Source organism: Pleurodeles waltl, chromosome 11, assembly GCF_031143425.1.
Source record: "Pleurodeles waltl isolate 20211129_DDA chromosome 11, aPleWal1.hap1.20221129, whole genome shotgun sequence".
NCBI lineage: Eukaryota > Metazoa > Chordata > Amphibia > Caudata > Salamandridae > Pleurodeles > Pleurodeles waltl.
The window spans coordinates 903729379-903757098 of NC_090450.1; the positions used below are offsets into that span (position 1 = coordinate 903729379).

Here is a 27720-nt window from a genome sequence, read left to right on the forward strand (position 1 = left end):
CCGACCAGGCCTTGATGAAGAGCGGAAGCCCCGAAGCGGTCTTGATGTCGGTGCTGATACGATAAAACGAAACCGGTACCAAACGAGAACAATACAGACAAATGTTCGATACTTAGCTAACTTTCACGATTCGAAATACGGAGCAAAGAGGAACACGTCCGAACCCGATGGCGGAAAGAAAACAATCTAAGATGTAGTCGACGCCCATGCGCAATGGAACCGAAAGGGAGGAGTCACTTGGTCCCGTGACTCGAAAAGACTTCTTCGAAGAAAAACAACTTGTAACATTCCGCACACACATATACCAAGGTTGTAATTTGAAAAATAATGACTTTCAATGCACAGTTTGAAATGTCATTTCTGGTACCACATTACTTGCGGGTACTCCCTGTGGTTTAATAGCTTCCTAATCGATGAAATTATTGCAATAAAACATTAATTCATCCACAGCATTCAACTCCATTCTTTATTTTTACCACATCATTGTTTTGCCAGTTCAAACAATTATCACATAAAATGGCCAACTACACTGAATTTACATTTTTTTTATTTCAATAGTACAGTGCAAATAGATGAGAATGCAAAACAATACCTTTCACTCTGCATTTTCATATGGTTATATCCTACATTTCTTTATCAATTTTATTTTCCAAGACATATTCATGTTCTGAGGCGTTAGTAAAGAGCCTCAATGCTCTGCCACACCATCACACGGTTCCTTGCCGGAACGGCAGCCAACACCAGCCCCCTCCATGTCTTGACCTAGTAGACAACTGATATGTATTGTTCCTCTTCCCACCAGGACATGCATGTGCCTCATCACGATTCTGACCATGATGCTTCCATAGAATTCGATACAGTGATCTAGAATTCCACAAATCCACCCATACTGAAGTAACGACTCATAGCAGCAGGGGGGAGGGTGGGGGAGTACATTGACTTTTTGATTGAAATGTTCTGAGTATGATACTGTATTGTTAGAAAATATACAAGATGTCTACTGCAATACTGACAAAATACCTCAATAAAATTAGTTAAAAAACGACATGTTTGTGTTTCCCTTCCAAGTGCATTTCGATTACTTTTTAAAATTCTCAGTATGTGCCCATCCACTGCTCTAAATGAGGAGTGACACTCAAAGACAAAGGTGGTAGGGGCTATGCGAGGAGCAGACAATGATACTTAGAGGCCTTGAGGAAGCGTGGAGTGGAAAATGCAGCGCCCTGAATGAAGTGCATCGTGGCTTTGTCGCTACAGACAATCTGTGAAGTCCAGAATTCAGGTATTCTAGTGAGAAAGATCACAAGAGGTAACAAGTAGGTGTCCAGTACAGCACAGAGATAAGAAACAGTGAAGTACTCAACAGCTGTAGAAACCGGTACAAAAGAACCATTTGATTTCAGCATGGCTGGGAATGCCTAATGCAATCTAAAAGCCCTACATTTCCCGAAGAATCCAGAGCTGGAGAAAGAAACCTTTGGTCACAAACTCATGCAACCAGAAAAACCTCAGATACTGTTGTTCAACATCCCTTTATGAAGATCGCCATGAGGCAAATCACTTATACCTTAACATATATCCTTGTTCTTTTCCAAGCTCAACAGAGTGTGTTTGCACACAAATTATTTTAAACAATCATACCTTTGGTATGTATTTCAAATAAATATTTAATATTTTCAGCTTTAAAATCCGACATTAAATTGGTCATTTCTGCAATCCAACATTTTGTTTTTCTAACATAGAAAATGTGTACATGCTGAATATTAAAGACGTCTTACCTTCTATTGTGATTAAAAGTAAAGAACAAAATACCTCTGGGGCAAAAAGAGATGTTCCCATTAGCGCACACAGATGAGCATATTCTACATTCGTCAGCCTTGCACCGTACTTTCGCTCAGGGTCACTTTCCAAAGGCAGGAACAGGTTCCACAGGCCTTCTGACTTAGCCTTTTCCTGTAAATAAAATATAGGAATCAAAAAATTGTAAAAAGGTGTTTTCTCGAGACAAGGCTTCTAATAGCAAAGAAGACATTTAACAAATGTAACTAATTGTAGAGCCCTCTGCAGTAATCTAATGTTACAGTAACACCTATTACTTTTTGGGAACGATATCTGATCACGCATTCTTGAATAAGGCTTAAGGCAAACTCATTAGTGTAGAAAGTATTACAATTAAACACTCTCTAAATGCAGGAGATTCTACGTGGATGTATCAGTCGTTAGAGATTTCCTGAATCTCAAAAACTGGAATCCTTGGAAACCTTTTTTAAGGTTTTTATTTTTCAGATTCCAGTTTTTGAGATCCCACTAACACCCTGTCACAGGAGAGTAATGCACCATCGTCATCTTCATGGTCAGACTTTGATCTGATATTGCAGGATTCTATTCTTGATAAAAAGCAAACCACTAAATCTGGTACCCACTGGATTGCTGCCAGGCTTAAGTTTTTAAGTGTATAGCCTCGACAGTGGCACCAGTGAAGGCATCTATCTGCAACCAGCCTCTGGCAAGGGCCTAGGCCCTGACTCCTGAAAGACAGCTTTAGTGGTCCCGCTCCTTAAGCATCCTTCTTTAGATCCCGGGATCTTGTCCAACTACCTGCCCATCTCCCTTTGGCTGTTTATTTATAAAGTTCTAGAAAGTTGTGTTAACTTCCAACTGTCATATTACATTAACAGTAGCTCCTTGCTGAATGTCATTCAGTCATGCTTTCACCCAGCAAACATAAGTATAACTATAAGTATAACCATAACTGCTGAATTTCTATTGTTTTGTGTGGGTAAAACGTGGACCTAACTCATATATATATATATATAAATATATATGCACACCGCCGAAACTGCTGACTGCTGTTGTGTCCAAAACACTGGGTGCGCCGTCTGAGACGGAGACAGCAACCTCCGTATTAAAATCCACAATTACTATCCATTCAATCGGGAAGGTGCTGGCGTCGCGCATTGAGCACAGCAGTATTTAGCTTCACATCAAATATTTATTGTGCCACCGAAGAAACATCCTATACGTTTCAGCTGTCCTGCAGCGTTTGCTCACAGATGGTGAGGTGTTATTTTTTCAAAGTATTTACAAGCACCCATAGTGACATCATCGTGAAAAGTGAAAAAAGACTACCGCAACCACATAACAAAATTAAATACCACATTGCATGATTATATGGTGTGTGTATATATATATATATATATATATATATATATATATATATATATATATATATATATATCAATTGCTCACGTAGTTCTCTTGATTTATGCTTGCAACTAAAATTAGTCTGAACACACTGTGCTTCTGTCTAATTCACATTTAGCACGTATTGCAAAGTAACTAATTAAGTGCAATCAGGTTTATTCACACGTAAGTCACCTCAACCCTTCCTGTGAATTGGGGAAACTGCAATGATAATTCCAAAATACATGAACTGATCAATGGTGTTGTTGGCATCGATGACGCTACAGATTATTAAAATGCATTGTGCATATCAAGCCTCCATAACAGTTGACAATTACAACTGATAAGTCATCCTCATCCCAAATGGGTTATCAAATACAATATAACTGTTACTGGCTATAAATTATATTTGTCCATACCACACTGCCTTTGCATCACTAGTGGTTAACCATGCTGGCTTCAATTCCTTTGTTAAAGCTTAATGAAATCTAACTTCTTGATGAAATATGAACAGTATCCAACCACAATTAAAAAATTATACAACCAAGCTTAAAATACATTCATCCAATTTGACAAGGGTGAAAGTAGCCATCTAACAATTATCAAAACCAAGTGGCAGAGTTACATGATCTTCCATACATGACAAAGTTGTTCAACTGCGCAATGTAAAATCATTACAGTATTGTGGATACTTGCATCTACAGTACACCCGATGTCAACAATATGTGGTATGATACAAAACCTCTGGTCCCAAAAGGCAAGTTTAACTGCAAATACATATGCAGATCTTTCTCAATAGTGAGGCCACTGGGAGCCCATGAATTTAATTCCAATATGTATCTAGACTCCAATTGTCTCAATTTCCTCTCCTTATCTCCACCCCTGATGTTAAGTGGAATGGTGTCAATAACATAATATCTAAGCTACTCCATTATTCTTCCAATGTTTTTCTTGAAAGGGTCTGGCAATTAGGTAAGTTTTGTCTACTGCCCTAATTGCCCACATGCGTTGTTGAATTCTTTTATGCATCGGATGTATGGTGCTACCAACATACATTAACTTGCACGGGTATTGCAGGACGTAGACAGCAACGTCAGTTTTGCAATGATAGCTACCAAGAATCATTTTAATCTTTTTAGAAAAGGGTGTTTTTCAGAACATATCTGAACTGAACAGGTTTGTATGGTTCCCTCAAAGATGAAAGCTTGTGTTTTCTCTCTGATGGACACTTGGAGAGGCAACACCTTGGACTGTGTGAAATTGTAACTCAGAAGGCTGTACCCGCCCATTATGTGTGTGTGTGTGTGTGTGTGTGTGTGTGTGCGCGCACAGACTGGAAAAAAAAAACAAAAAAAAAAACACAGATGACACGTTTGTGAAAGCTATTATGACACAGGAAAGATGAAGCAGCCTGATGTGTCAAGCGGGATACCCAAAAAACGATAATATGCTCGCGTGGAAAGTCAGGCTGTAAGACACAGTCTGCAAAGAAAGTTTGAAACAGAATACTAGGTGACTGATGTAACAAATTTAACATTGATTGGCACCGCCACGGCCCTCACGCCAACCTATTCCAAATTGTGTACTTAACTGACCAAGACTAGATGTCACCGTGTCCCACTCCAGAGTGGGAGACTCCAGGTAAAAAAGGGTCACCGTTCACTCTCTCTCTGCCACTGTGTAAGGACTGGGAGGCTCACGGTCACACCAAGTGCTGCACAACGACAACAACTCAAGGAGGCATTGAGTCGATGCAAGGACGGCATGAGTGGTCTGGTGGTCCACTCTCCCTCTGACCTCTAGTTCACTGCAGCGCTGTGTGCATTGCTGTGCAAAGAACACAAAGAGGGGAGCATGCTGGCTGAGCAGCAAGGGCAGAAATGGCCAATCACTGCACAGCTTAACAATAAAGCCGAACAATGATTGGCCATGATGCTCCATGGACAGGCCCTTCCAACCCGCGCTGCCTCACTTGCAGAATCTACAGCAAAGGCCTAGTTACCACCTCTCTTGAGCCAATCCGTATACTGCTCCCATGCTGTCATGTTACCAACACAGCATAAGAGCTGTGTTAGGATTGTCTCAGGTAGGCAACTTCACTGCTCATTAGGAGACTGGTGGGCTGCGGCTGCGTTTCCCCCCCCTGCCTATTACAGCTGTCCAACCCGACATGCGCAATTTGGGCCCACTTGACATGCGCAATTTGGACCCAGGTGCTGAGCGTGGTGCCAATGGTATTCATAGTAGCTGTCTATCAATAGTATTAAGCCCCACCCCCCTCAGGCCTGCATCATCGTGCACTTGCTTCCTGATCTGAGACAACCTGGCCCGCAGCTGAAAGCTGACTGCTTGGGAAGATGAAAAAAACCATACAAATGTTATAACATTTTTTATACTAATTCATGTTTATTAGGGGAATCAGGGGGCCAAAATTATTAGCAGGGCACGCCCTAAGGGATGCATTGCCCCTGGAGATAGACCAATAATTTGCACACTTCTGATAGTTCTCATTTGGATTCAGAAGAAGCTTCATATAAGACCTTTCAGTTAAAGCAGAAATTAATCTTCTCCCACACGGTCATCAAACTTTGATACCAACAACAGTGATAATACCCAGGTGCAGGCTTTGTAGAATCATCCATTAGATAATCAGTCCCTGGTTATTGCTCAAGTTGCATCTAATTAATAAAATGTAGAACTTCTGGTATAATTATCATAACATCCATAGACTCTCATGTATGATTAAATGAAGTAGTCTGGGATATATTAGAACACTTTCCATGTTATTCTAATCAGTGTTTGGTACTTTTATACAATTTTCTGTATTCACAAAATTAGTTTGGCATTTTTGTATGGGTCTTCTTAAATGTCAGCAAATGTTTTACTGGGCATTTAGATAACTCTGCCTAGAAGTAAGTAAGTATGCTAACGTCTATAAGGATAGAGGGAGCCAACATGACATTTAATAGAACTATAAAATAAGGGCTTTACCATATATCGAATAAAATAAAAATTAAATGTGCAAATACACTTATGAATCAAAATCAGATCTTTCTACCAGTTCAAAAGCCACAAGAGTAAGTGTTAGGCATTGGAATACTTGAAGAAATTTATGACGGTCATAGATTTTCTTGAGTTCTCCTAAAATATTTTGTGACTCTCAAGCATCAGAAATGTGCCTCAATTGTAGGAGGAACACAAACAAAGAAAATACCTGCCAATTTCCCCCCTAGCTTTGTCAATCACACCATCTAAGAGCAAAATGCTGAACATCACTGGAAGCAGCATAGAGAAAGGGGCAGCAATGAAACGGAGCTCATCAAATGTTGCATGCACACAAAGTTGAAAGAAAACACTGATTTAACTGCCTAATTAGAATTAGAACATTGGAATGTTGGGAGCTCCACTGAAGACAATGGAGTGCTCAGTGCTTTTACTGGCTGGTGAAAGCCAGGAGCATCAACATTCCAATGTTCTTTGTTCACAGCAATAGCTGTGAACAAAGGCCTCACGGAGCCCGAGGGGATTTTAATCCCCTCGGGCTCCGTGACAAATTTGTTTTATTTAATAGAACATCCTGCCCTCTAGTGCCAGAATGTTCTGAAGCGTTATAGCCCTTTGTATCTGGGCTATACTGGCAATTAAAATCAAGCTCCCTTGTTAAAGGCCTTCACCTTCAGCTCGGGCCTTAAACGCTGAAGTAGGCCTTTAATGGCTGGTGTAGGCCGCTAAGGCAGACTCTAAGGCTATAATAAAACAAGGATTGTGACCAAAAGAGAAATATGCCAAGATCTACTGCACCAAAATAATTGAAGAATCAGAAATGAAGACAAAAAGAGAATGAGCAAAAAGACTACAGTGATCCTTCCATTTGTGCACATACTCATACAGTCTACTGGCAATTGAAAGCCCATAGGTCCTGCTGAATGCGTGCACTGAGCATTTCTATGGTTCATTTCATGATGCAGACCTTACTATCAAGTGGCAGAGGTTGAAACACGTTGACCTATGTGACAATGGGGTACCCACAAATACCCAACTAAAAATTATGTTTCACAGACTGTAAAACAATACAAAACATAATTAAAAAAAAAGAATAATATATAGACCTAAACAAAAGTCTGTGTCAACATACGTCAAGCCTTATGAAACACTTGAGCTGTGACGTTATTCCCAAATAAACGATAGGCAATACACCACGAAAAACCATTTACAAAAGAGCAAAAGATTGAATTTACACTGCATGTATACTTTGTAGAAATATTGAGAATGCATTCTATAATATTACTTATAAAAAAATACTGTCTATAACATGCAGTGTGTGTGTTTCCTCTTGGCCTCTGTTTCAGGACAAATGCAGGTCTTTCAGGTGTCTACTTGTACACCCAATATAGGAATGTGGTTCCATTAAGAGTTCTACTCATGTGAAGATAACCAGTGCTTGTCACACACATTATATAATTTATCTGATTTGAAACGTGTCATCATGTTTCCAAGGCCACTTCACAATGAATATGGAACAAGTGGAGCTCTTTCAAATGATCAAATCTGTTTTGTACTAGTGCTGTGATTTGTAGGGACACAGTAAAAAACATATCCACTTTCAAACAGGTAAAAAGGGCTTGTCTAGGAGGAAGATATTTTCCCTACCAGACCACAGGGCTGTGATACAGTCTGCCTTTGGAGAGAAGTCTTCTATGAGATAATTTTAAATTAATAAAAACCTTTAAAGACCTGGCTTTATCGAACCTGGTCTTGCTCTACATCTTAGTTTTATCCATGAACTTCTATAGCATCAAGAGGCCCAAGAAGGGTGTGTGCTGTGCTTTACAAAACTTGACATAGGTAGATGTGGGATGTAAGAAAGACTATTATAGGTCCTTCCTAAATCATCACTTATTAGGAGGAGCTGCCTTTGTAAATAAAACAACATTTGAATTCGAGAAGGTGTGTGACATTCATTACCTTAAGTTCCTCCATTATAGGAAGTGGGGTCCATCTTTTCTCCGAAACCTGATGATCTCGTAGAATCTGCTCAATAGGATAGATATCCACATTAATAAATTCCTTCAGTTTATAGTATAGATCCTGAACTTCTTCGGAAAGACCATCAGGTGAGATAATAAGTCCTTTTGACGCATGCACCGAAGCAGAAACTGGTGTTGAAGTAAACACTCTTTTTTTAGTAGGTGTGCTTAAATCACAGTGTCTCATGGTGGCCCAAGTACTGTAAGATCTATTAGAGGTTTCAGGTGGTTTAGTTGGTGAAGCATTAAATATTCTAAATCCTTCTTTCGTAGCAAAATCCCATGCTGTATTAGCCATAACTTCAGCTTGTTTACCACCTAATTCAGCATTAGCGGAGCTTGACTGTCCTGGGTAAAATAAGAATATATATTATTAAATTAAATTTGCAGTGCATCCTTCAATGTGTATGGCAACATGGGTAGTCTGAATGACAAGTGGTGAATGACAAACTGACACCACTCATCCTTACTGAGAAAAATAAAATATGTTGGACAGAACACTTGGATTAAACCACAGCATTGGTAGTTATTCTGGGCACATTATATTCCCTTCTCTGCCATATCAGACTTGACCCTACCCTAAAAGGAATAATCTAGCCCCTTTTGGGGCTAGGCTGGCAATGCCCCTTGGGAATGGGAACAAAAGCAATCCCAGGCATGCTTCTGCATCATTGCGCTCCATAAGTGAGAAAAAGTTGGAATCCACATGGCACAGTGAGCTACAGGAATTTAGCATGGGCATTTCAAAGCAATCTCTTGCCATAATCAGGTCTCAAATTTCCATCATTTGCAAAGAATAAAAGATTACATGTTTTGCAACAAGCGGTAGCTTAATATGCAATTTAGCCAGTGTTGAGTATATGGGTGCAAGACACGTACTGTGTGAGGCTCAAAATTAACACTGTGGATGTGAGTACACAAAAGGAAATACAACTCCTATTTGTGTGAGAGATAATTCACAATGGAAGAATACATGCCTGTTTTGCATGAGAAAGTGCATAAACAACAGGCACAATCCCAGAGGTATCCTTTTTTATTATTGATTGCAAGTGACCATACAAAAATATATCAAATTCTCATACATAGTTTATATGTAAAAAAATAAGTACATTGTAACCTTTCTCAGCTTAATACATGTGTAAAATATATTAAATAACTTGAGTTAACACCCGGGTGATTGATTAATGTGCTAATTAATGAGTCAAATATTAAGATTAATTTTCCAGGTATCTCGACTTCCTCACAACTTCTCCTTTCAACTTTAATTAGAGCCCCATCAGTCTTCAAATCAAATTCTATACTTTTTTCAGTTCATGATTTCTCAAGGCATAACAATACTTCATTTTACCTATAATGTATTTTTAAAGAGTCAGCTATTAACATAGGGATAAATAGTAGCTTTCTGTCACTTTTTTAGACCATTCAGATTTAGCGTACAACCCACCATAGTCATCTCCAGATTGGGTTTGACAAAGATTGACACAGCCTAGGATATAATTCTAAAGAAAGGCCCAAGTAATTTTCCAGATTCTGGCAGGCCCATTTCATGTGCAGTTTCCCAAATTATCAACACAACAACTAAAGCACTTGTTAGAGACTGTACTGCTAAATCGACAGACTTGCATGTTTGTAATATAGCATCACAATTAAGTAAAATCACTTGCATCTTAAATTGACATCATGGTGGCATCATGGAGGTCAATGGTGAAAAAGCAAATCTAATTGTGAATAGTATTATTCTGGTATCCCTTTTGGTCAGGTGAATCTTTAGCATTATTTTAAAGGCATGCCATTTGTCAACACTAGAAAAAATATTGTGTTTGAAAATATATTTTAGCATACTTTTGGCAGATATTGTTTTCTCCTTCAACAAACGGGGCACAGAAAAAAAAATGTTTTTTATCTCTGAGGTCTATGACCATGAGTCATCTCCGGGATGAGGAAGAAGGCAGTGATGGAAGGCGCTTCTTATGGACTGTGCAAATGAAAGGTTTTTTAGGAACCATTGATAACTAGGTTCCTATGGATTGTAAAACGTGCACCAGGTCTAATCTAAGAAAAACTCTTACATGATGAAATTACTGTGCACACCTAGTGCATTGGTAGGATCTATTGGTTAAAATATCTAGGTTAACAGTATGTTTCCCAAAATATTTTACATATTGTAACTTGTGACATACAGGTACAAACATTACCAGAAAAGTCAGTATTCAGTTGTAAAGTATCACTAGCCAAAAATGAGTAAACCAGGGAATAAATACCAGAGAATATATGTATGTACCTACAATGATATCACTGATCTGGTAATCATATTTCATAAAGCCAAAAATAATTACTTGTAAGGCACTGTAAAAAAAAAAAAGCATTTAATTGTGCCACCCGAATGCCAGTTCGCGAAAGGCAGAGGCAGCTCCTCCACTATGGCGGAGGAGCGTGCCCCCCGCCAGTAGCATCAGCTGCACAGGTTTAAAAAAGAAACAATAATAAACTAGTTTCATTATAGTTTTATTTTTCAAGGTGTGGGGCCATGGGGGTGATGAGCACAGAGGGGAGTGGTGTTCACTCCACTCAGTGCACATGTGTGTTTGGCTACCCATCTCAGGCCGGCCAAACACACATGTGCACTGAGTTCTCTCCAAGATGTCACTGTGTTGCCGAGTTGGAGAGAGCAGGCATAGGCTCCCAGTTTGCCTGGGAGCGCCAAGTCAGTGTGCTCCGCCCAATCCTAGTGATACTTTCATTCTTCCAGCAGCATTATAGCAGGCTGGGAGCCTGTGCCTGCAGTGGAGCCATAAGAGTGGCATGGCGGCGGGGAGTCAGGTAAGTTTTTATTTTATTTCTTTTTATTTAATTTTTCTGTTTGTTTTGTTGTCGCCCCCTCCTCCCCCGCCACGTACCACCCCGCCCCTTTTCCATGCTGTAAGCTGCGAGAGGACTGAATAAATCATCCTAGTCACACACTGCTCAATTTCTTACAATCCTCAGGGACTTTCGCCTCAGAATTAGTATCATGTTAGACCTGACAGCCGTCGGGTGGTCATCCTCCAACGTTTTGCCTGTCCCCCTCTATTTTTCCGACACCTTTGTTTTCTGGTTTTAGGACTGCGCACTTTACCACTGCTGTCCAGTGCTAAAGTGCATATGCTCTCTCCCCTAAACATGGTAACATTGGTTCCTACCCAATTGGCATATTTAAGTTACCTGTAAGTCCCTACTAAAGTGCACTACATGTGCCCAGGGCCTGTAAATTAAATGCTACTAGCGGGTCTGCAGCACTGATTGTGCCACCCACAGATGTAGCCCCTTAACCATGTCTCAGGCCTGCCATTGCTAGGCTTGTATGTGCAATTTCACTGCCACTTCGACATGCCATTTAAAACTACTTGCCAAGCCTTAAACTCCCCCTTTTCTACATATAGGTCACCCCTATGGTAGGGTAACCCATAGGGCAGAGTGCTATGTAGGTAAAAGGCAGGACATGTACTTATGTGTTTTGCATGTCCTGGTAGTGAAAAACTCATACATTCGTTTTCCACTACTGTGAGGCCTGCTCCTCTCATAGACTGACACTAGAACTGCCCTCATATTCTCTTAAGTGCTAGATTCTGATCTGGAAGGAGTAGCCATGTCTTGTTTGGTATTGCCAGAATTGTAATACAAAATCCTGCTTAAAGGAGAAGATGGGTTTAATATAACTATTTTAGAAATGCCTCTTTCAGAAAGTGAACAAACACAAATGATGGACGGAACGCTGAACCAATCAAACATTCACCCCCATTCACAAATCTGGGTTTAATCCATCAATTCTTTTGCTCACCATGACACCCCAGTTTGGACCCAGACATATGCAAATTAGTCTTGACCCTATTACCACCTGGGAACAGTCCAGCCCGAACTGCCAGGCCAGGTCCTCCCTGAACCAGAAACAAGCATCCTGGGACTGGTTTCAGGGTATCACCCTTCATCAGCCAGGCTAGCTTGAATCCAGTGGCATAGTGAGCCCAGGATCCATGTCTGGGCATACCCATCGCACTTATGGCAACAAAAGCAAACAAACACAAATGTTGGATGGAATGTGGAACCAATCAAACATGCACCCCCAGTCACAGATCTGGGTTTAATCCAGCAATTCTTTTGCTGACCATGCCACCCCAGTTTGGACCCAGCCATATGCAAATCACCATTGACCCTGTTCCTCCTGGGAACAATCCAGCCGAACTGCCAGGCCCCTCCCTGGACCGGAAACAAGCATCCTTGGACCAGTTTCAGCGTAGCACCCTTCATCAGCCAGGCTAGCTTGAATCCAGTGGTATAGCAAGCACGGGACCCAAATCTGGGCATAACGTTCCCACTTGGGGCGACAAATGCAAAAAAAATAGATGATGGACGGAATGCAGAATGAATCAAACATTCACCCCCAGTCACAGATCTGGGTTTAATCCATCATTTTATTTCGCTCACCATGCCACCCCATTTTGGACACAGCCATATGCAAATCAGTCTTGACCCTGTTTAACCTGGGAACAATCCAGCCTGAACTGCCAGGCCAGGTCCTATCTGGACCGGAAACAAGCATCCATGTGGTTAAACATATAAACCTACATTGCATCATTATCCCTAGCTCTCTGGAAGGCATCTTCTCTCCCTGCATAATCTGCAAACCTAATAAAGTCCTCAGAAGGCTAACTTTCTGTAGAAATTTCCCTCAAGGTACAATGTGCTACATGAATCTCATATTTCTCCTCATCACCCAAGGTAACAGTTTCTTTAACCAGGTACTGAATACTGTGCTTAATAGAACCAACACCTCTTCTGGACACACTGTTGTCCCTTATGGTATTCTGGGTGCCATAGCATTCCATGTCAACTACCTTGTCTTGAGCACTGGCAACTTAGTTCACTGCATCATGACTCAGTACTCCAACTCGCCATGTTACTCTCCTCTCCATCTATGCCGATTCACTTTCTTTCATTTGGATGACATTGTACAGTCTCATTGTACTGTGTTTCCTTATACCAATTTCACTGTTCAGACTAATCAGAACAGTATACTATAACATTATGTCCCCCCTTTTCCTGGCCTATCTGCTCTGGGGAAGTTTTCTGTTTATGCATGGGTCACAGAATGCTTGTGCAGTATTTATTATTTGTGCTTTCTTACTGGATACCAGTTAAAGGAGCACAGGTCAAAATTATCAGTCTCATGTCTTACTCAACATTCGTGATGCTTCTTGATCACCTATTAAGGATCTGTTCTCACTGTGAGGGACTTACAGCTCCTTACCTATATTCAAAACCAGAAAGCCTACGCATCAAACAAACCCTTTGTGTAGTTTGGCTCCTCCCACCCTCCCGCTTGTCACACCATGGAAATTATTTAGAAAAACAAACCCTTAGCCAAAGTCTATTATCTGGGGCAGAGGTTCCCAATCTGTGCGCCATGGCACCCTGGTGCGCCTCCAAAACTACCCAGGGGCGCCACGACGTAAATATTCAGAGTGCAATTTCTTTCGTTTTTCAAGCTGGCTTTCAAACATGTTTTGCTAAGCTGAAACTCCCTCTAGTACCACTAGATGGCAGTGCGACATGCAAAATAGCACAGGAATTGCTCCTATCTGTCAGAACAGTTAACACAAACTATGAGCAATGCAGAAATAAAAACAGAGGCACGTGTTGGACTTAAGTATGTTTACGGTGTCACTTTTAAGGAAATTGTGGTATTGTTTTAATAATATATTTTATTTAATCCTGAAGGGCACTGTTTTAGTCTTGTTAATGTTAGTTGGTTGGAAGACTTTTTAACATCTTTTGTAGTCTAGGAAAAAGTTCTTATAACTATGATAGTATGCAACATGTTTAATGCATAAATGTGTTTTTACTTTTTTGATATGGTGTTATGTGGACCTCCATCGGAGTTTTGTACCATAATAAGAACTGAATTGACAGGGACTGTGACACACGACTGTAGTGAGAAGGAATCAGAGACTGCAGACAAATACTGAAGTCTGAGACAGGAGAGTGCAAAGACTCCATCAGACACTAGGAGAGACAGAAGCAGAGTTAAGATAATGGTGGCTGCTTGTACCTTTAGTAAAGTACTTTAGTAAAGTACTTGAAAGTGAAATATAGTAGTGCTGATTAGTGGAGATGCATTATTATATATCAAAAGTGGCTCCTTGACAACTAGAATGACTTGAAGGGGAGCTCCCTGTGCTGGAGGCAATTTTTAAGGAACAAAATAGTTTTAAAGAAAATCATTATGCAGTTCACAGTGTTGAAGAGCATTGTTTCTGTCTTAACCAATGAAATGTTTTTTTTTATTAAACAACTGTTATATATTTTTTTATTTTGCTACATCTATGATTATAATACCTCCATAGTTCCTACCAAGTATTTTTGAGGGAACAAAATGGAAGAACTCCAGAGGGCGGGCTTATAAGGCCCCCCCCCCCTCTACCCTACTCCCTAAAACAAAAATAACACACTGGGGAGCCGCAGCCAACTGCCAATAGGTCAAGGGAGCCACGGGTCAAAAAAGTTTGGGGACCACTGATCTGGGGTCTAGGTTAGTGTGAAATCTATGCTAAGTTTGCAACTGAGACTCTTAGTCAGCCAACGTGTTTTTAAGTTTTCAGGACCATTTCAGCCTGTGCTTAGCTTCTTCCAAGTAGTTTTGTGTTCATACCTCCTGCAATGCACCAAACAGCTCTATAATCTACAACATTAAAGAACATACTCCTTCACCAGCTCTTTACTGTTGCCTGGGGCACCATCTCACTGACACTACCACAATAGGCCCTTTCTGTCAACATTTTGCACCCCTCTCACTTCTGTTACTTAGACTGACTGCTACTTTACCCCAGCATCTAAGCAGATAGCCATTGTTTCTTCTGTCTACCTTTTTGGAGTTTAAACTGATGACATTGTTCCAAATTGTGTTCCTATGTATTAATGTTTTCCAAGTTCCTTTGGGATATTTTAGATTATTTTGTCTTGAGTTGGCAGGATATTGTAAATAAGGCATGCTTCTCCTGGGCTGCTTGCCATGCTCCTCTGTATAAACCTCCTCTAATAATAGATAATTACATACATTTTGTGAAAGTGTTTTTGTCACAAGATGTTAAAATATTAGCAGTACTCAGGACGTTCAGTTTTCTTTTGTTCAGCTGCTAAAACAGCACAAATTACCGGACTAAAGATTTAATTAGTATGTCAATATAACACTATGCATAAAGTGTGTTTTCAATGAGTACTAAAGGTTTTACATTTCTGAAATTCTATCTTTTGAGTTATACCAAACAAGTGGAGTGAAAACTGAATCATCAGCAAAACCTCATAATTTTGTACATTAATGGGTATTCAATTTCTAATTTTCCCCATCTTTGAACAGAACAGAAACAACACCCAGCTAACTATGTTTCTTAAAATTAACCCCTTGGATGCTAGGGTGGGCACTCCTACCCATTTTATAAAATGTGCATACTTGTTCAATAAAACAATTGTGTACAGACCATTTGTGTTGGACATGCTAAATTATATGAATCAAATAATACAGTATACTGGTGTGGAGGGTGATTGAAATATGAGAGCGCACCAGGGTTTTTATTATAACATTGTTGATTCCTAGTGGACCCGCAAGTTCAGCTTCAGTGAGGAACCAGTCTGAGGTTGAGCTGTATAAATGCTTTCAAATTTCAAAGCTGGCTTTCAATTTAAATGTATATTATAAGTCTATTTGACCTTCATATTTCCCACATTGTAGCTTCTCAGGGTTGTTTTTCTTACCAATGAGAGAACGTTTGTAGACACCCTGCAAAATAGCCGCCGTTCTAAAAAACGAAAAGGCCATGTAGAATTTCCAATTATCAATGTGAGGAATTTGCATGTAATCACAATACATCTTAAAGTAATCTTCTGCAGATGGGATTCCAAGCTCCAGCAAATCGCTGTCTTTCAATCCTACAGTTTTGGAAAAAAATATAACAGTGACTTGTGTGATGGGCCACAGAGAGTAATGCAATTATAACTAATTGTAGAGTTGAGCAAAAGCTTCACTTTTAATGTGCATAAACATACTACCTTTTAAAATTGGAAAATCCAGGGGAATGTAATGAGCAAGACAGTTATAAGCAACGTCTGAAATGGGATCGCCTAATGTAGACAATTCCCAATCCAAGACTGCCAGGACTTCCGGTTTCTCTGGATGAAAAATCAGGTTATCCAGCCTAGTTAACAAAAACAAATTTACACAAAACATACAAAGATATTCAAATATTGCACAAAAAGTACAAAGCAAATCTTGTATAAAAAACTACACCACATGAATTAAGGTTTTATCTCATGGATAAAGAGCCAATAAACTAGTAGTAACTGAAGACCTTTTCCACATCCCTAAGCTTCATAAAGCATACGATTTGTAGACCTATATAAAGAGAATAGTTAAAGCTTTAACATATATTAGTAGAATGTTCTATCGCAAAAAATACAGAAATTCCTTTTGCTACGACAATATAACACATCAGGTTGTTTCTGAAAAAATAAACATTAAATCATGTTGTTAATGCTTGGGAAAAGACATGGGAACTTGCAAAACAGTACTGTAGGTTTGGGTGTATATGTTGATATACTGAGAAATATTGTCTCCAACTAAAAGGCAGTGTCCTTTGTACATCAAAATACAAATAAATTAACCAACCCCACCACCCTGAATATGTATTTTAACCATATTTGAACATTTTCTGTGGAGGCCTAGCTGTAAACAAAGTCATGTTGTGAATTTTCTTTTAGGAAGTATCAAATACATGTTAATTCTTCTGTGGTGATAACATTTCATTTTCTAGGCCAAGTCACAATCAAAGACCTCTCTAACTGAACCAGCATTTCTAAAAGTATTTGAGAGATCCACTTAAAAAAGATAGACATGTAAAAGAATGTGATCGAAACAAATGCAATATGAAAACCTAAAACATGACCAAAAAATCATTCCTTAATGGATTAAGGAATAAAAAGAGCAACTTCGTGATAATTAAATGAGCATGGGATTGGAATGAGGTGCAATGATGTAATTACAACTTGCCTTTCCAAGTGAGATCAGATGTTATTCTAAAGGCTTTTTTCATCTAACCTTGTTGGATGGCATCCAAGGGTTTCTGCATACATAAGCTACATCCTCCTAGCCTCCTTCACCAGAGTTAAGCATGTAACAGCATTTCTTATAGGCCAACTTACGCGTATAAAGTTTGTTTGTGAAACTACACCAGAATTTGTAATGAGTGAAAGTGACAAGCAAACCACCTGGTGTGATACTGGTTTTCCTAGCCAAGCTCGAATGGAATGAAAATTGAGTAGTGGAGTATATATGTATACCTACCTACAAAAAGGAACTCTTACAGAGATTATTTCACTTATTAGGAGGTGGTATTTTTTATTATTGTAAATGCTTTCCAAAAACTATGGCACTAATCTAATGATGAAGCAGCACTGCTCTAAAGAGCAGCTGGGTTATATACAGGAGAGCACTACATAATGCATAATCCATGGGATAGCAAAAGCTCTTCAAAATACAACTTCTTGGGCATGGGAGCATTAGTCAGGGCATGCCTGAATCCACCCTTTACTTCAGAGAAGAACATGTTACTTACCTGCAGCACCACTCATTCTGGTAGATACTCTATATAACTGCATATTTCTTAAGTGTAGAGTGTATCCTGGATGCCAGATTGGATCTCTAAACTTTTCATAGCAGCGTTTCTGCATGCTGCTATGCGGAACTGTGCGACTCTGTGTTGGCCTCATTCCTCCCTGGAAGTGACAGAAAGGATCCGTATATTAGTGGCTCCCTGCACGGTTATGTCATAATATTGCTTGACTTTTTTTTCACCCTCGGACCCAGAGCCCAAAACAAGTGGAAGTCCCAGTGTGCAGATCTTCAAGCTGGGACCTTTGTTTAGATTGTAAGAAGAGACACCTCTACAGAGCTGGAAGGTGAGTGTGCAGTGAAGAATCTTCAGTTAGACAGAGTATCCCCCATGAAGAGCATTAACCTCTTCAGTGCACATGACAGAATGGTTCCGTCATGCACACTGATGCCCATGTGCTGATGACGGATCCATTCCATCCTCATCATACAAGCCCCAAATCCCTCAGCTGTTTCCAACAAAGGGATTTGGTTCTTGTAAAAATAGCCTCAGGAGCTGGGAAAGATCTTTTCCAGCTCTCAAGGCTATTTTTAGTTTTCAGTCAAATGATGTGCAGCACGCACAGTGTAATTTCACTGAAAACAAAAGTGAAATAAGCCGTCTGACTCATTTCACTTTCAATGCCTAGGGGCTCGTGGGACTATCTCAGCCCCCCCAGGCACGTAGGCAGATGGGAGAGTTATCATCAGAAAGGGGAGAATCCCCCTTCCCAATGATACCCTCCATAGTGGATCCCGGCTTGGGGATCACAGCAGGAGGGTGATCCCCCAAGCAGGGATCCACCGACTTGACACCTGGGAGGGGCCCCTTGGGCAAAGGCTTTTGCTACCCTTTTAATCTGGGGCCATAATAGCTCCTGATTAGACCCAGGGATTACTTTTTTATGTAAAGTTAGAGGTGGGAGCTGCCCACAGTAGGCAATGCCAATGCCCCCAGACACAAATTGGAACAGCCTTTCTGCCACCCCAGGTGGGGCAGAAAACCCACTATACACCAGTGTTTTTTTTTTTGTTATGTTTTTTTTATAAAAGAGGGGTTAAGGGCTGCCCACAATGGGCCTGCCAATGCCCCCAGACCCAAATGAGAACAGTTTTTCTGCCTCCCTTGAGGGACAGATGGGCGTAGTCTTCCCTTCATGGAGGGTAGCGAGGCCTTCAACGCCAGACGGACTGCCCACAACTCCAAACAGATTTATATGGAGCTGGGCTTAAGCCAGATACCTCTAATCTCCACATCTCCCAGATGTCCTCCACAGCTCAGACATGTCACATCAGTCACCACCATCAGCTCTCAGTAGGGGAAGGGAGAGGGGGGAGTCTGCTGCTGTTCCAGTTGCAGCAGGGCAGCCACCACTACAAATATTTTACAGACTCCTACAAAACCTGGTTGACACTCAACAGGTTAAGTTGATGCTAGGCTCCCTGAGACATCAGATCCCACAGCAGAGCTCGCCTATGCCACCTGGCGCAGTAGACAAGAAAGATGCATGAGGCGACCAGGCCGAGCCTCAGAGTTGCTTTCACAAAGATCCAGGAATGAGGCTGTAACACAAGGATCATTGCACAAATGTTCTGAACTCACTGCATGGGGGCAAGGCCATGCACATCAATTCACCGAAATGGCAGGGGTAGCGGAAGTGACATCACACGCCCTTTGACCTCCACTTTCACTCACACATATTTACACATACACACTTACATACACTGTGTCACTTAACCCCTTCGCTGCCAGGCCCTTTCCCCTCAGGTGCCAGGCCTTTTTTTGGCTATTTGGGGCAGTTCGCACTTAGGCCCTCATAAAATTTTGTCCACATAAGCTACCTACGCCAAATTAGTGTCCTTTTTCCCAGCATCTTAGGGATTCTAGAGGTACCCAGACTTTGTGGGTTCCCCTGAAGGAGACTAAAAAATTAGCCAAAATACTGTGAAAATTTCGTTTTTTCTTTCTTTAAATGGGAAAAAAGGGCCGCAGAAGAAGGCTTGTGTTTTTTTCCCTGAAAATGGCATCAACAAAGGGTTTGCGGTGCTAAAAATCACCATCTTCCCAGCTTTCAGGAACAGGCAGACTTGCATCAGAAAACCACATTTTTCAACACAGTTTTGGCATTTTACTGGGACATACCACATTTTTACTATTTTTTTGTGCTTCCAGTTAGTGACAGAACTATGTGTGAAACCAATGCTGGATCCCAGAAAGCTAAACATTTCTGAAAAGTAGACAACATTCTGAATTCAGCAAGGGGTAATTTGTGTAGATCCTACAAGGGTTTCCTACAGAAAATAACAGCTGAAATAAAAAATATTGAAATTTGGGGTGCCCATACTAGCATGTGAAATACAAGGCATTTCTCTAATTGATGCTTTTTTTTTTACATAGTCTTACATTTGGAAGGAAAACATGTAGAGAAAGACAAGGGGCAGTAACACTTGTTTTGCTATTCTGTGTTCCCCCCAAGTCTCCCGATAAAAATGGTACCTCACTTGCGTGGGTAGGCCTAATGCTTGCGACAGGAAACGCAACATGGACACATCACATTTTTACATTGAAATCTGATTTTGGCCTCTAGCTCAGCCGGCACCTGGGGAAACCTAAGAGGTTGCTCCCCATATATAACAAACAAAAGTAAACATAAAAAATATATATCCCTGGTGTCTAGGGGTTTCTGCCACCCCTGGGGGTAGATCGGCCTAATTATAATAGGCTGGTCTGCCCCCGGGAGTGCAGAAAAGGCCTAAAAATATACCCTACCCCGGGGAGCGGCCCTTGCCCAACAGGCCGCTCCCCTTATTGAATAATAGATTTAAAAAAAATCCCTGGTGCCTAGTGGTTTCACCCCCCCTCGGGTGCAGATTGGCCTAATAAAAATAGGCCAATCTGCCCCCATGGGGGGCAGAAATGGCCTAAAAGTAAGTTTGCGTCCCAGGGAGTGACCCTTGCCTAGGGGGGTCGCTCCCCACCAATATAAAAAAAATAATAATAAACAAAAATAAATGATCCCTGGTGTCTAGGGGGTTTGACAGAAAACTGAGTGTGGAGCCCCAACCAGCATCCATAAGGACGAGATGCCCCTGTTGGTGCTGAATTTGCCACCTCGGAGGTCAGGGGTTGCAAAGGCAGTGACAGGGGTTGCAAAGGGCAAGCCAGGAGTCACAGCTGCGACCCCTAAATGACTTCCGTGGGCAAGGCTCTGAATCATGCTGTGCCCAAAAGCGCGCCTAAAAAAGGAAGTCTCTGTGTAGTTATTAGGTGTGAATTTGGCTCAGTGATCAACAACCTGAACAATGTCAGGCGGTTCGCTGTCACCTGGAGGCGCTCAACAACTGATTGTGGCAAGCCAGTCATCAAAGTATAGAAAAACTGATTATCCTCTGAAGACTGGTGGCAAGCAAACCCCAACAATTTTGTGAACACTTGAGGGGAGCTAGGAAGGCCAAAGGAGAGCACCGTAAACTGAAAATGTTCTTGACCAACCTTAAACCGCAGGTAACATCTTTAGGACTGCAAGATGGGCACATGAAAGTACACGTCCTCTAAGGCTACTACCCAGTCACCCGGATATAAGGCAGACATAACCTGGGCCAGTGTCAGTAATTTATCCTTCCGCATAAAGGTATTTAGAGAGGGAAGCTGTAAAACAGGATGATGTCCTCTATCCTCAGCTAGGATATATATCAGGAGTAACAACTTGTCCCTATTTCTGAGTCAGGAACCCTCTTTGGCTAGACAAGCTTGCATTTCTTGCAGTAAGATGGATAGGTGATCCTCTGAGGGATGCTCTGATGTGAGAGGAAACTAAAGTGGACTGTAATTGAATGGAAGGGAGTAGCCCTGCTGATTGATCTGAAGGATGTAATGCATTGCCATCCTGGGAGAAAGTGTTGCATTCTGCTCCCCACATGGTAGTTGGGAACCACTAAGGGAAGACTAAAATAACTGATCTTGCCAAGGAGGGGGATTAGGAAGCTTGATGTCCCTAGTGACATGCATGTTGTCTTCCAGATCCCTGTTCACTACCATGGAAGGACTGGCTCGAATGCAGTGGAGGTGGGGGACTGGCATGGCCTAAGACCAAGTGCACCTCAGAGTGTCAATTAGGGCTGCATTGATTGGTAGTAAGGGCTCAGAGGACGCAGATCCAGGTTGCAGGGTCTGGAAGTAGTTGTCTTAACTTCAACAGAAGGGAGTTGTAGGTCCAGGCCCTCAGCAGCATGGTGAATTACCACACTAATGGAAACACTCTCTTCCATTGGCAGCACTCGTGGAGAAATAAACCCCATTTCAGAAGCAGTATTAAGGTCAATGGACACCTGTAAATACATGTATAAACTGACAGTATCATAATGTGGGGATAATTTATCCTTATCATCACCACTTTTTTTTCCGAGAGGTATACTCTGGGGAGGATCAGAACCAAAATGATGGTGGAGCCTCTAAGGACAGCTGTGCAGCAGTAGAAGTATATTGTCTGAATCAGGTTGTACAGGGACCGGGTGCACTGGAGTGGAGTCGGAGTGCAACCTTGGTCAGGGTTAAGATGGATTCAGCTCAGCACAGTGGAGTTGGCACTAGATTGCTAGTAACATCGGGGGGACGGCGTCAATCAAAGGGGAACTGGTGCAGGTCTGGGAGCCGGAATGGAAGTCACTACTGGAATTAGTGCAGAACCAGACATGTACCATGGACTAAAATGCTGCCAATGATGGATCCACCTACGGGATTCCCGAGTATCCTTGGGGCTAAATGCATGCCAGGGGAAACCAGAAGAGAGCCACAAACGTGCAGCATTGCCCCCCTAAAAGCCTCAACATGCAGCTGCATTGCTGATGACCCAGGATCTCAGGACGCAATGGATTCAACTGCAGAATTGGCTCCTCAATCGGTGATGGGATCGGGAGCAATATCAATAAAAATGTATTCATGTTCGATTAATACAAATCATTAAATGTTTGAAACCATTCATTATGACTATTGGTGCATTGGCGACAATACTTAATAAAAGCTTTTAAGAAGGTATAAAATACAAACAGTGATGTTTCTAAAGAGAGCTCAGTGCCGTATAAACAGCTTTAAAATTATTTTCAAAATAAAACAAGCATTTGCAATTCAATAGGTCTCGCATTTGCTTCAGTTAGAGCTATTGGCAATGTAAATTCATGACTGCACTTTTCATGCTACATAAACTGGTCAACTCTGCCTCATGATTTTGTCTTTTCTTGCCATATAATGCTAGTGGCCTTGCATATAACTAAAGCACTTCAATTTACCTTCTTCCTCTATCTGCAGCAAAACATGAAAATGTTGCTATTTAGCATCCTAATTTAAATATGCCATGCTAATTCCAATACAGTACTACATTCACCACCTAATTATCAGAGTTGTTGGTTGGCTAACACAATTCCCCCAAAAAAACCACACAAGACAGACACGGAGGAGTAACAAGAGAAATAAACTAGAAGGGTCACCCAAACAAATAAAGAGTGTTCAAACAGTCATAGTGTAATAAGGATGTTAAATTGGTCTGAATTAGGGTTATAACTGACATAAAGAGAAATTACTAAAACATATACAATTCTCATATAATCCTTTATCAGAAATTACCTTTTGGCATTAGACTGTAATGCTCAAAACAGCTCCTAGAGGGCACCATTACAAAAATATAATTTGTAAGAAACATAGGGCCAGATGTATCAAAAAAGCCTTTTGCGATTCGGTAATGGCGATTTTTAAGAAATCGCTATTTCTGAATCGCAAAATGCTATGTATCAAATTTGCGATTCGGTAATCGCGATTTCTTAAAAAGCACAAATGTTATTACCGAATTGCAAATTGCGACACTGGCACCATTCGCACCTATGGGCCTGTAGGCCCATATTTGCAAAGTTTTTGCATTTTCCAAATTGTGAATTCCCAACTGGAATCTGCAAACTTGGGAAATGCAAAACCCAGGGTGCTGGGGGCCTAAGGCCCCCTGTGCTGCACCCCAAGAAATTATTTAAGGACATGAAAGGCGCACACATGCCAAAGGGGCATGTGTGCGTTACATGTCAGTTTTAAAAATGCATTTTTAAAATTTGCACATGGTTACCACCAAGTTCCAACTGGTGGTAATAGCGATTCCTTAATGCCCAATTCGCATTAAGGAATTGCTTGTTACATGTAGTTTAGAAATCACAAATAAGGATTCCTTATTTGCGATTTCTTATTTAGCGAATCGCAATCTGCGATTCTCTAAATGGGCTCGCAATTTAAAGGAATCGCTATTTTAGCAATTCCTTAAAGTTGCATTGCGAATGCCTTTCATAAATACTGAAAGGCATTCGCACCGTTTGCAAATGCAAAAATGGATGATACATCTGGCCCATAGTCATGTCACCATATTGTTAACCTCAAGAGGGGATAACTCCATGAAAAAAATACAGGAGAAAGTAATGCAGTGTAACCATATACTTAGCCCCTAGAAGGCATTTTTAGGGCTAGCGGACCTATTGCAATGGTGTTACAAACAAGGCCTTCAAAATAAAACTTCTCCTAGCTGAAAAAAAAAGTTGTAGGCATGAGAAAGCTTAAAAGACACTGAATGTTGGGAGAGGTTTTTATTTTGGGGTGCCTGTAAACCTGGTGTAGGGACCCAGAGATGGTGTGGTCCCATCGTACCTAGGGCCACCACTGGTTGAATTGTGAGCAAAAATGTGTTGTAAAAGTAATGCCCTACAAAGCATTATGCAGCGAGTTTTGTGCCGCAGGTATTATAATATGTTGACTGCAATGCTCAGAACAACCACTAGAGGACACCACAATAAAAATAGCATTTGGAAGAAATATGGGCATGTAACCATGCAGTTAAGCCATTAGAGAGCATAACCACACAAAAAATGGTAGAAAGTAATGCAGTGCAACCATATATTTAGCCCCTAGACGACATTGTACATTACACATATTCAGGGCTAACAGGCCTATAGCAATGATTTTACAAAGAAGGCGCTTAAAACACAACCTACTCTTAGCTGTGAAACAAAAGTTCCAGCCATGAAAAAGGTTAAACAGACACTGAATGGGGGGAGGGATTATTATTTTTGGGGTCCACACTAACTTAGTGTGGGGACCCAAATATGATGTGGACAGAAAGAGCACATTGTTGTGAACATATTGGTGGTGGTCTCATTGCCCTAGGACGACCACAGGCTGAGTTATGACAAAAAATGTTTAGAAAAAGAATACTTGCAAAGCATTATGGGATGAGTTTCCCAAATGCAGTGAATATTGTAGTATGGGCTCTTCCGCTGTGCCACGAGAGCCCCTTTCGATTTGAGGATTTCTGTTTTAGTAAAGAATACACCAATTTCAAGTGTTTTAAGGGGAGAGCCACAAGAAATTAATCTGATTAGGTAACTGAACAGTCTGACCAGCGGTTCAATATCGCCAACTGAGTTCACGCTGTTGTGCCTGTTCACGCTGTGAGCGCCATGGCCACCATGCAGCAGGAAGGGGAGAGACAAAAAAAAAAAGTTTGCCCATGATGAATCATATCGCCAATCGTGTAATTATCCATGTAAGAGGGGCAGTCTGCACTTTGACTCAGCTCAAATCGTCCTGGGAAGTAGACCTGGGCACAACTATATCCGATGTGAACTGGGAGCGTATTCTGGGGGGCTTCCCCAAAATAACTCGCAATGCCAGATTTAAGCTGATTAATTTTTATGTACTACATAGGGCATATCTCACCCCTGAGCAGATTAGCAGGTACTTTGGAGTGGAGGAAGTACATTGCCCGAGGTGCGGGCTAGAGAAAGCGGAATTTAGGCATATGTTCTGGAGCTGCCCTACAGCGGAGGTGTATTGGGCGGAGGTGAGCCGACTGGTGGCTGGAGCGATAGGAAGGGAAGTCCCCTGCACAATAGGTCATTGTCTGCTTGGCTGGTTTCCACGCACGGCTAATTACAAAATAACCAACAGGTTCCGGGACTTGGCCTACGTACTGGCCAAGAGGGAAATAGCGATGACCTGGAAGAATCCAGTTGGGCCGAGACTGTCCCAATGGACTAGAGAACTAACTAGGTGGGCTGGGTGCGAGAGCGCTATTCTACATGGTGAGGCCAGAAGGGGTTGGTGGCCCCTGGAGGCGGCGCAAGGTTGGGATGCGATATTAGACTCCTTTAAGGAGGAATGTCGATTGGGTCCAGTCCCCTGATTGAATGATGACTGGATGCTTTGTGAAGTTGCCAATAGACCCAATCCATTGGTGCCATTACGGATGACCCCGGGGCAGGATCCTACGGTTGGACTAGACGGGGAAACACTCTCACATTGTGAGTGAAGGGTCGCCTCTTTCATAGCACACCTACATACAATACAACTGTCCAGATATGCTACCAGTATCATCACTGGGGGGTGGGGCACTGTTGGGGAGGTTGAGGGATGGGGGGGTAGGGTAGATGTTGCAACATTAGATTGCTGTTAGTGCAGAGATGTGTAGATTGAAAAAGCTCTTGCCCTCAGAGTCTATGTAGATCACTGTATGTTCTCTTATACTATGTTTACCTGCTCACTGGTTGATCGAAATTGCAATAAACTTTGTTTACAAAAAAAAAAAGAGGGGCAGTCTGCAAGGAGTGACAAAAACAGCCTCAAGGCGGGACAAAAGTAAAGCAATTACCAATGACATCAAGTAATTTTTTAAAGGTAAGCCCATGAACCAGTTAAAGTGACTGGCATGAGGTGAGCGTGGTTAAAAGCCCACAATACTCATAACAGGTCAATGTGCTTGCACGCTCGACCTAAAAAGTTAATAAAACCAGAATGATTTGACAGTTGTGTGCAAAGGGAGTGGAATTCAAGAGAGTGGAATGTGCAAGGTGGGTTATTCTGATGCAGTTTTGCAACTAAGGGTGCCTTGCTAATGGGGATGCCGGGAGGATAGTCTAGACTGATTTGGCGACCCAGCTCACACTGGGTGAGGTCCACAAGGGAGATACAGGGAGATGGAAAGAACAAAGCAGTCTCCATGTGATGAACTAAGCCGCCATGACTTTGCAAGTAGCCCTAACTATGGACAGTGAGGGCTGGCAGCTACTCATATGGATAGAGAAAGCAGTGTAAAGTGTGCTGCCAAAGGCAGGGGACACCCCATAGGGGCATTGAGAAGTGTGAGAGGGATGGAGTCTGTGAATTTCCCCAGTCTAGCTAAGGATCTTGTGGTGTTGTCAGAAAAGCACAGATCCAAGTCCTCTCTTCACCGTCAGATCCCGCTGGCCCAGAACAGAGAGGGAAGCAATTGGTGATGGTCATCAGCAAACCTGGGTCAGCAACACAGGAGAAGGTAACAGAATTCTTTGTGATCGTTGTATAGCCTACAAGAGATTGCCTCTGCGTGCTGAGCACAGGCTGGTTTAAAATCAGAGATTGACTGAGCAATGAGCCTCATGTAGAGGATTTTCCTACGTGCCTGGGGTGAGAGGGCATGTTGAAAATAAGGCAGGGCCTTCCACAGAATGTAGGATACGTCCAGTGACTCAGTGATGAAACTGAGGGGTGATCTTTCAATGTCCCATTCAAAGGAAGTTTGCGTTACCTGCCTGTTCACAGCTCTTTTCTAGGCCAAATATGGAATTTCTTTGGTGTGCAGGCTAGTGGCCACAATGTTCAGACTACTTATGGCCAGCGCTAACCCAATTTGACATGGGGTACCCTCTTCAAAGATTGGCTTAAGATGATGTTTGAGGGAGGGCTCTGGGGCCAGTAGGATACTGAGATAGTATTTTAATAGCTCCTTCAGGCACACAAGTTTTGGGCTCCGAAGACCCAACTCCAGCCTT

General features: G+C 41.6%; 1 protein-coding gene across 3 annotated transcripts in view; it reads right to left on the reverse strand.

Annotated features, from left to right (window-relative positions):
• ACAD10 (acyl-CoA dehydrogenase family member 10) overlaps positions 1 to 27720 on the reverse strand; it is a 363878-nt gene that overhangs the window by 91710 nt on the left and 244448 nt on the right. For all 3 annotated transcript variants that reach the window (XM_069214832.1, XM_069214834.1, XM_069214833.1), the window contains 4 exons: positions 16290 to 16435; positions 15996 to 16169; positions 8149 to 8558; positions 1813 to 1953 (listed from right to left, as the gene is read on the reverse strand). In XM_069214832.1, coding sequence (XP_069070933.1) covers positions 1813 to 1953; positions 8149 to 8558; positions 15996 to 16169; positions 16290 to 16435 — 871 coding nt within the window. The remainder of the gene's footprint in view (positions 1 to 1812; positions 1954 to 8148; positions 8559 to 15995; positions 16170 to 16289; positions 16436 to 27720) is intronic.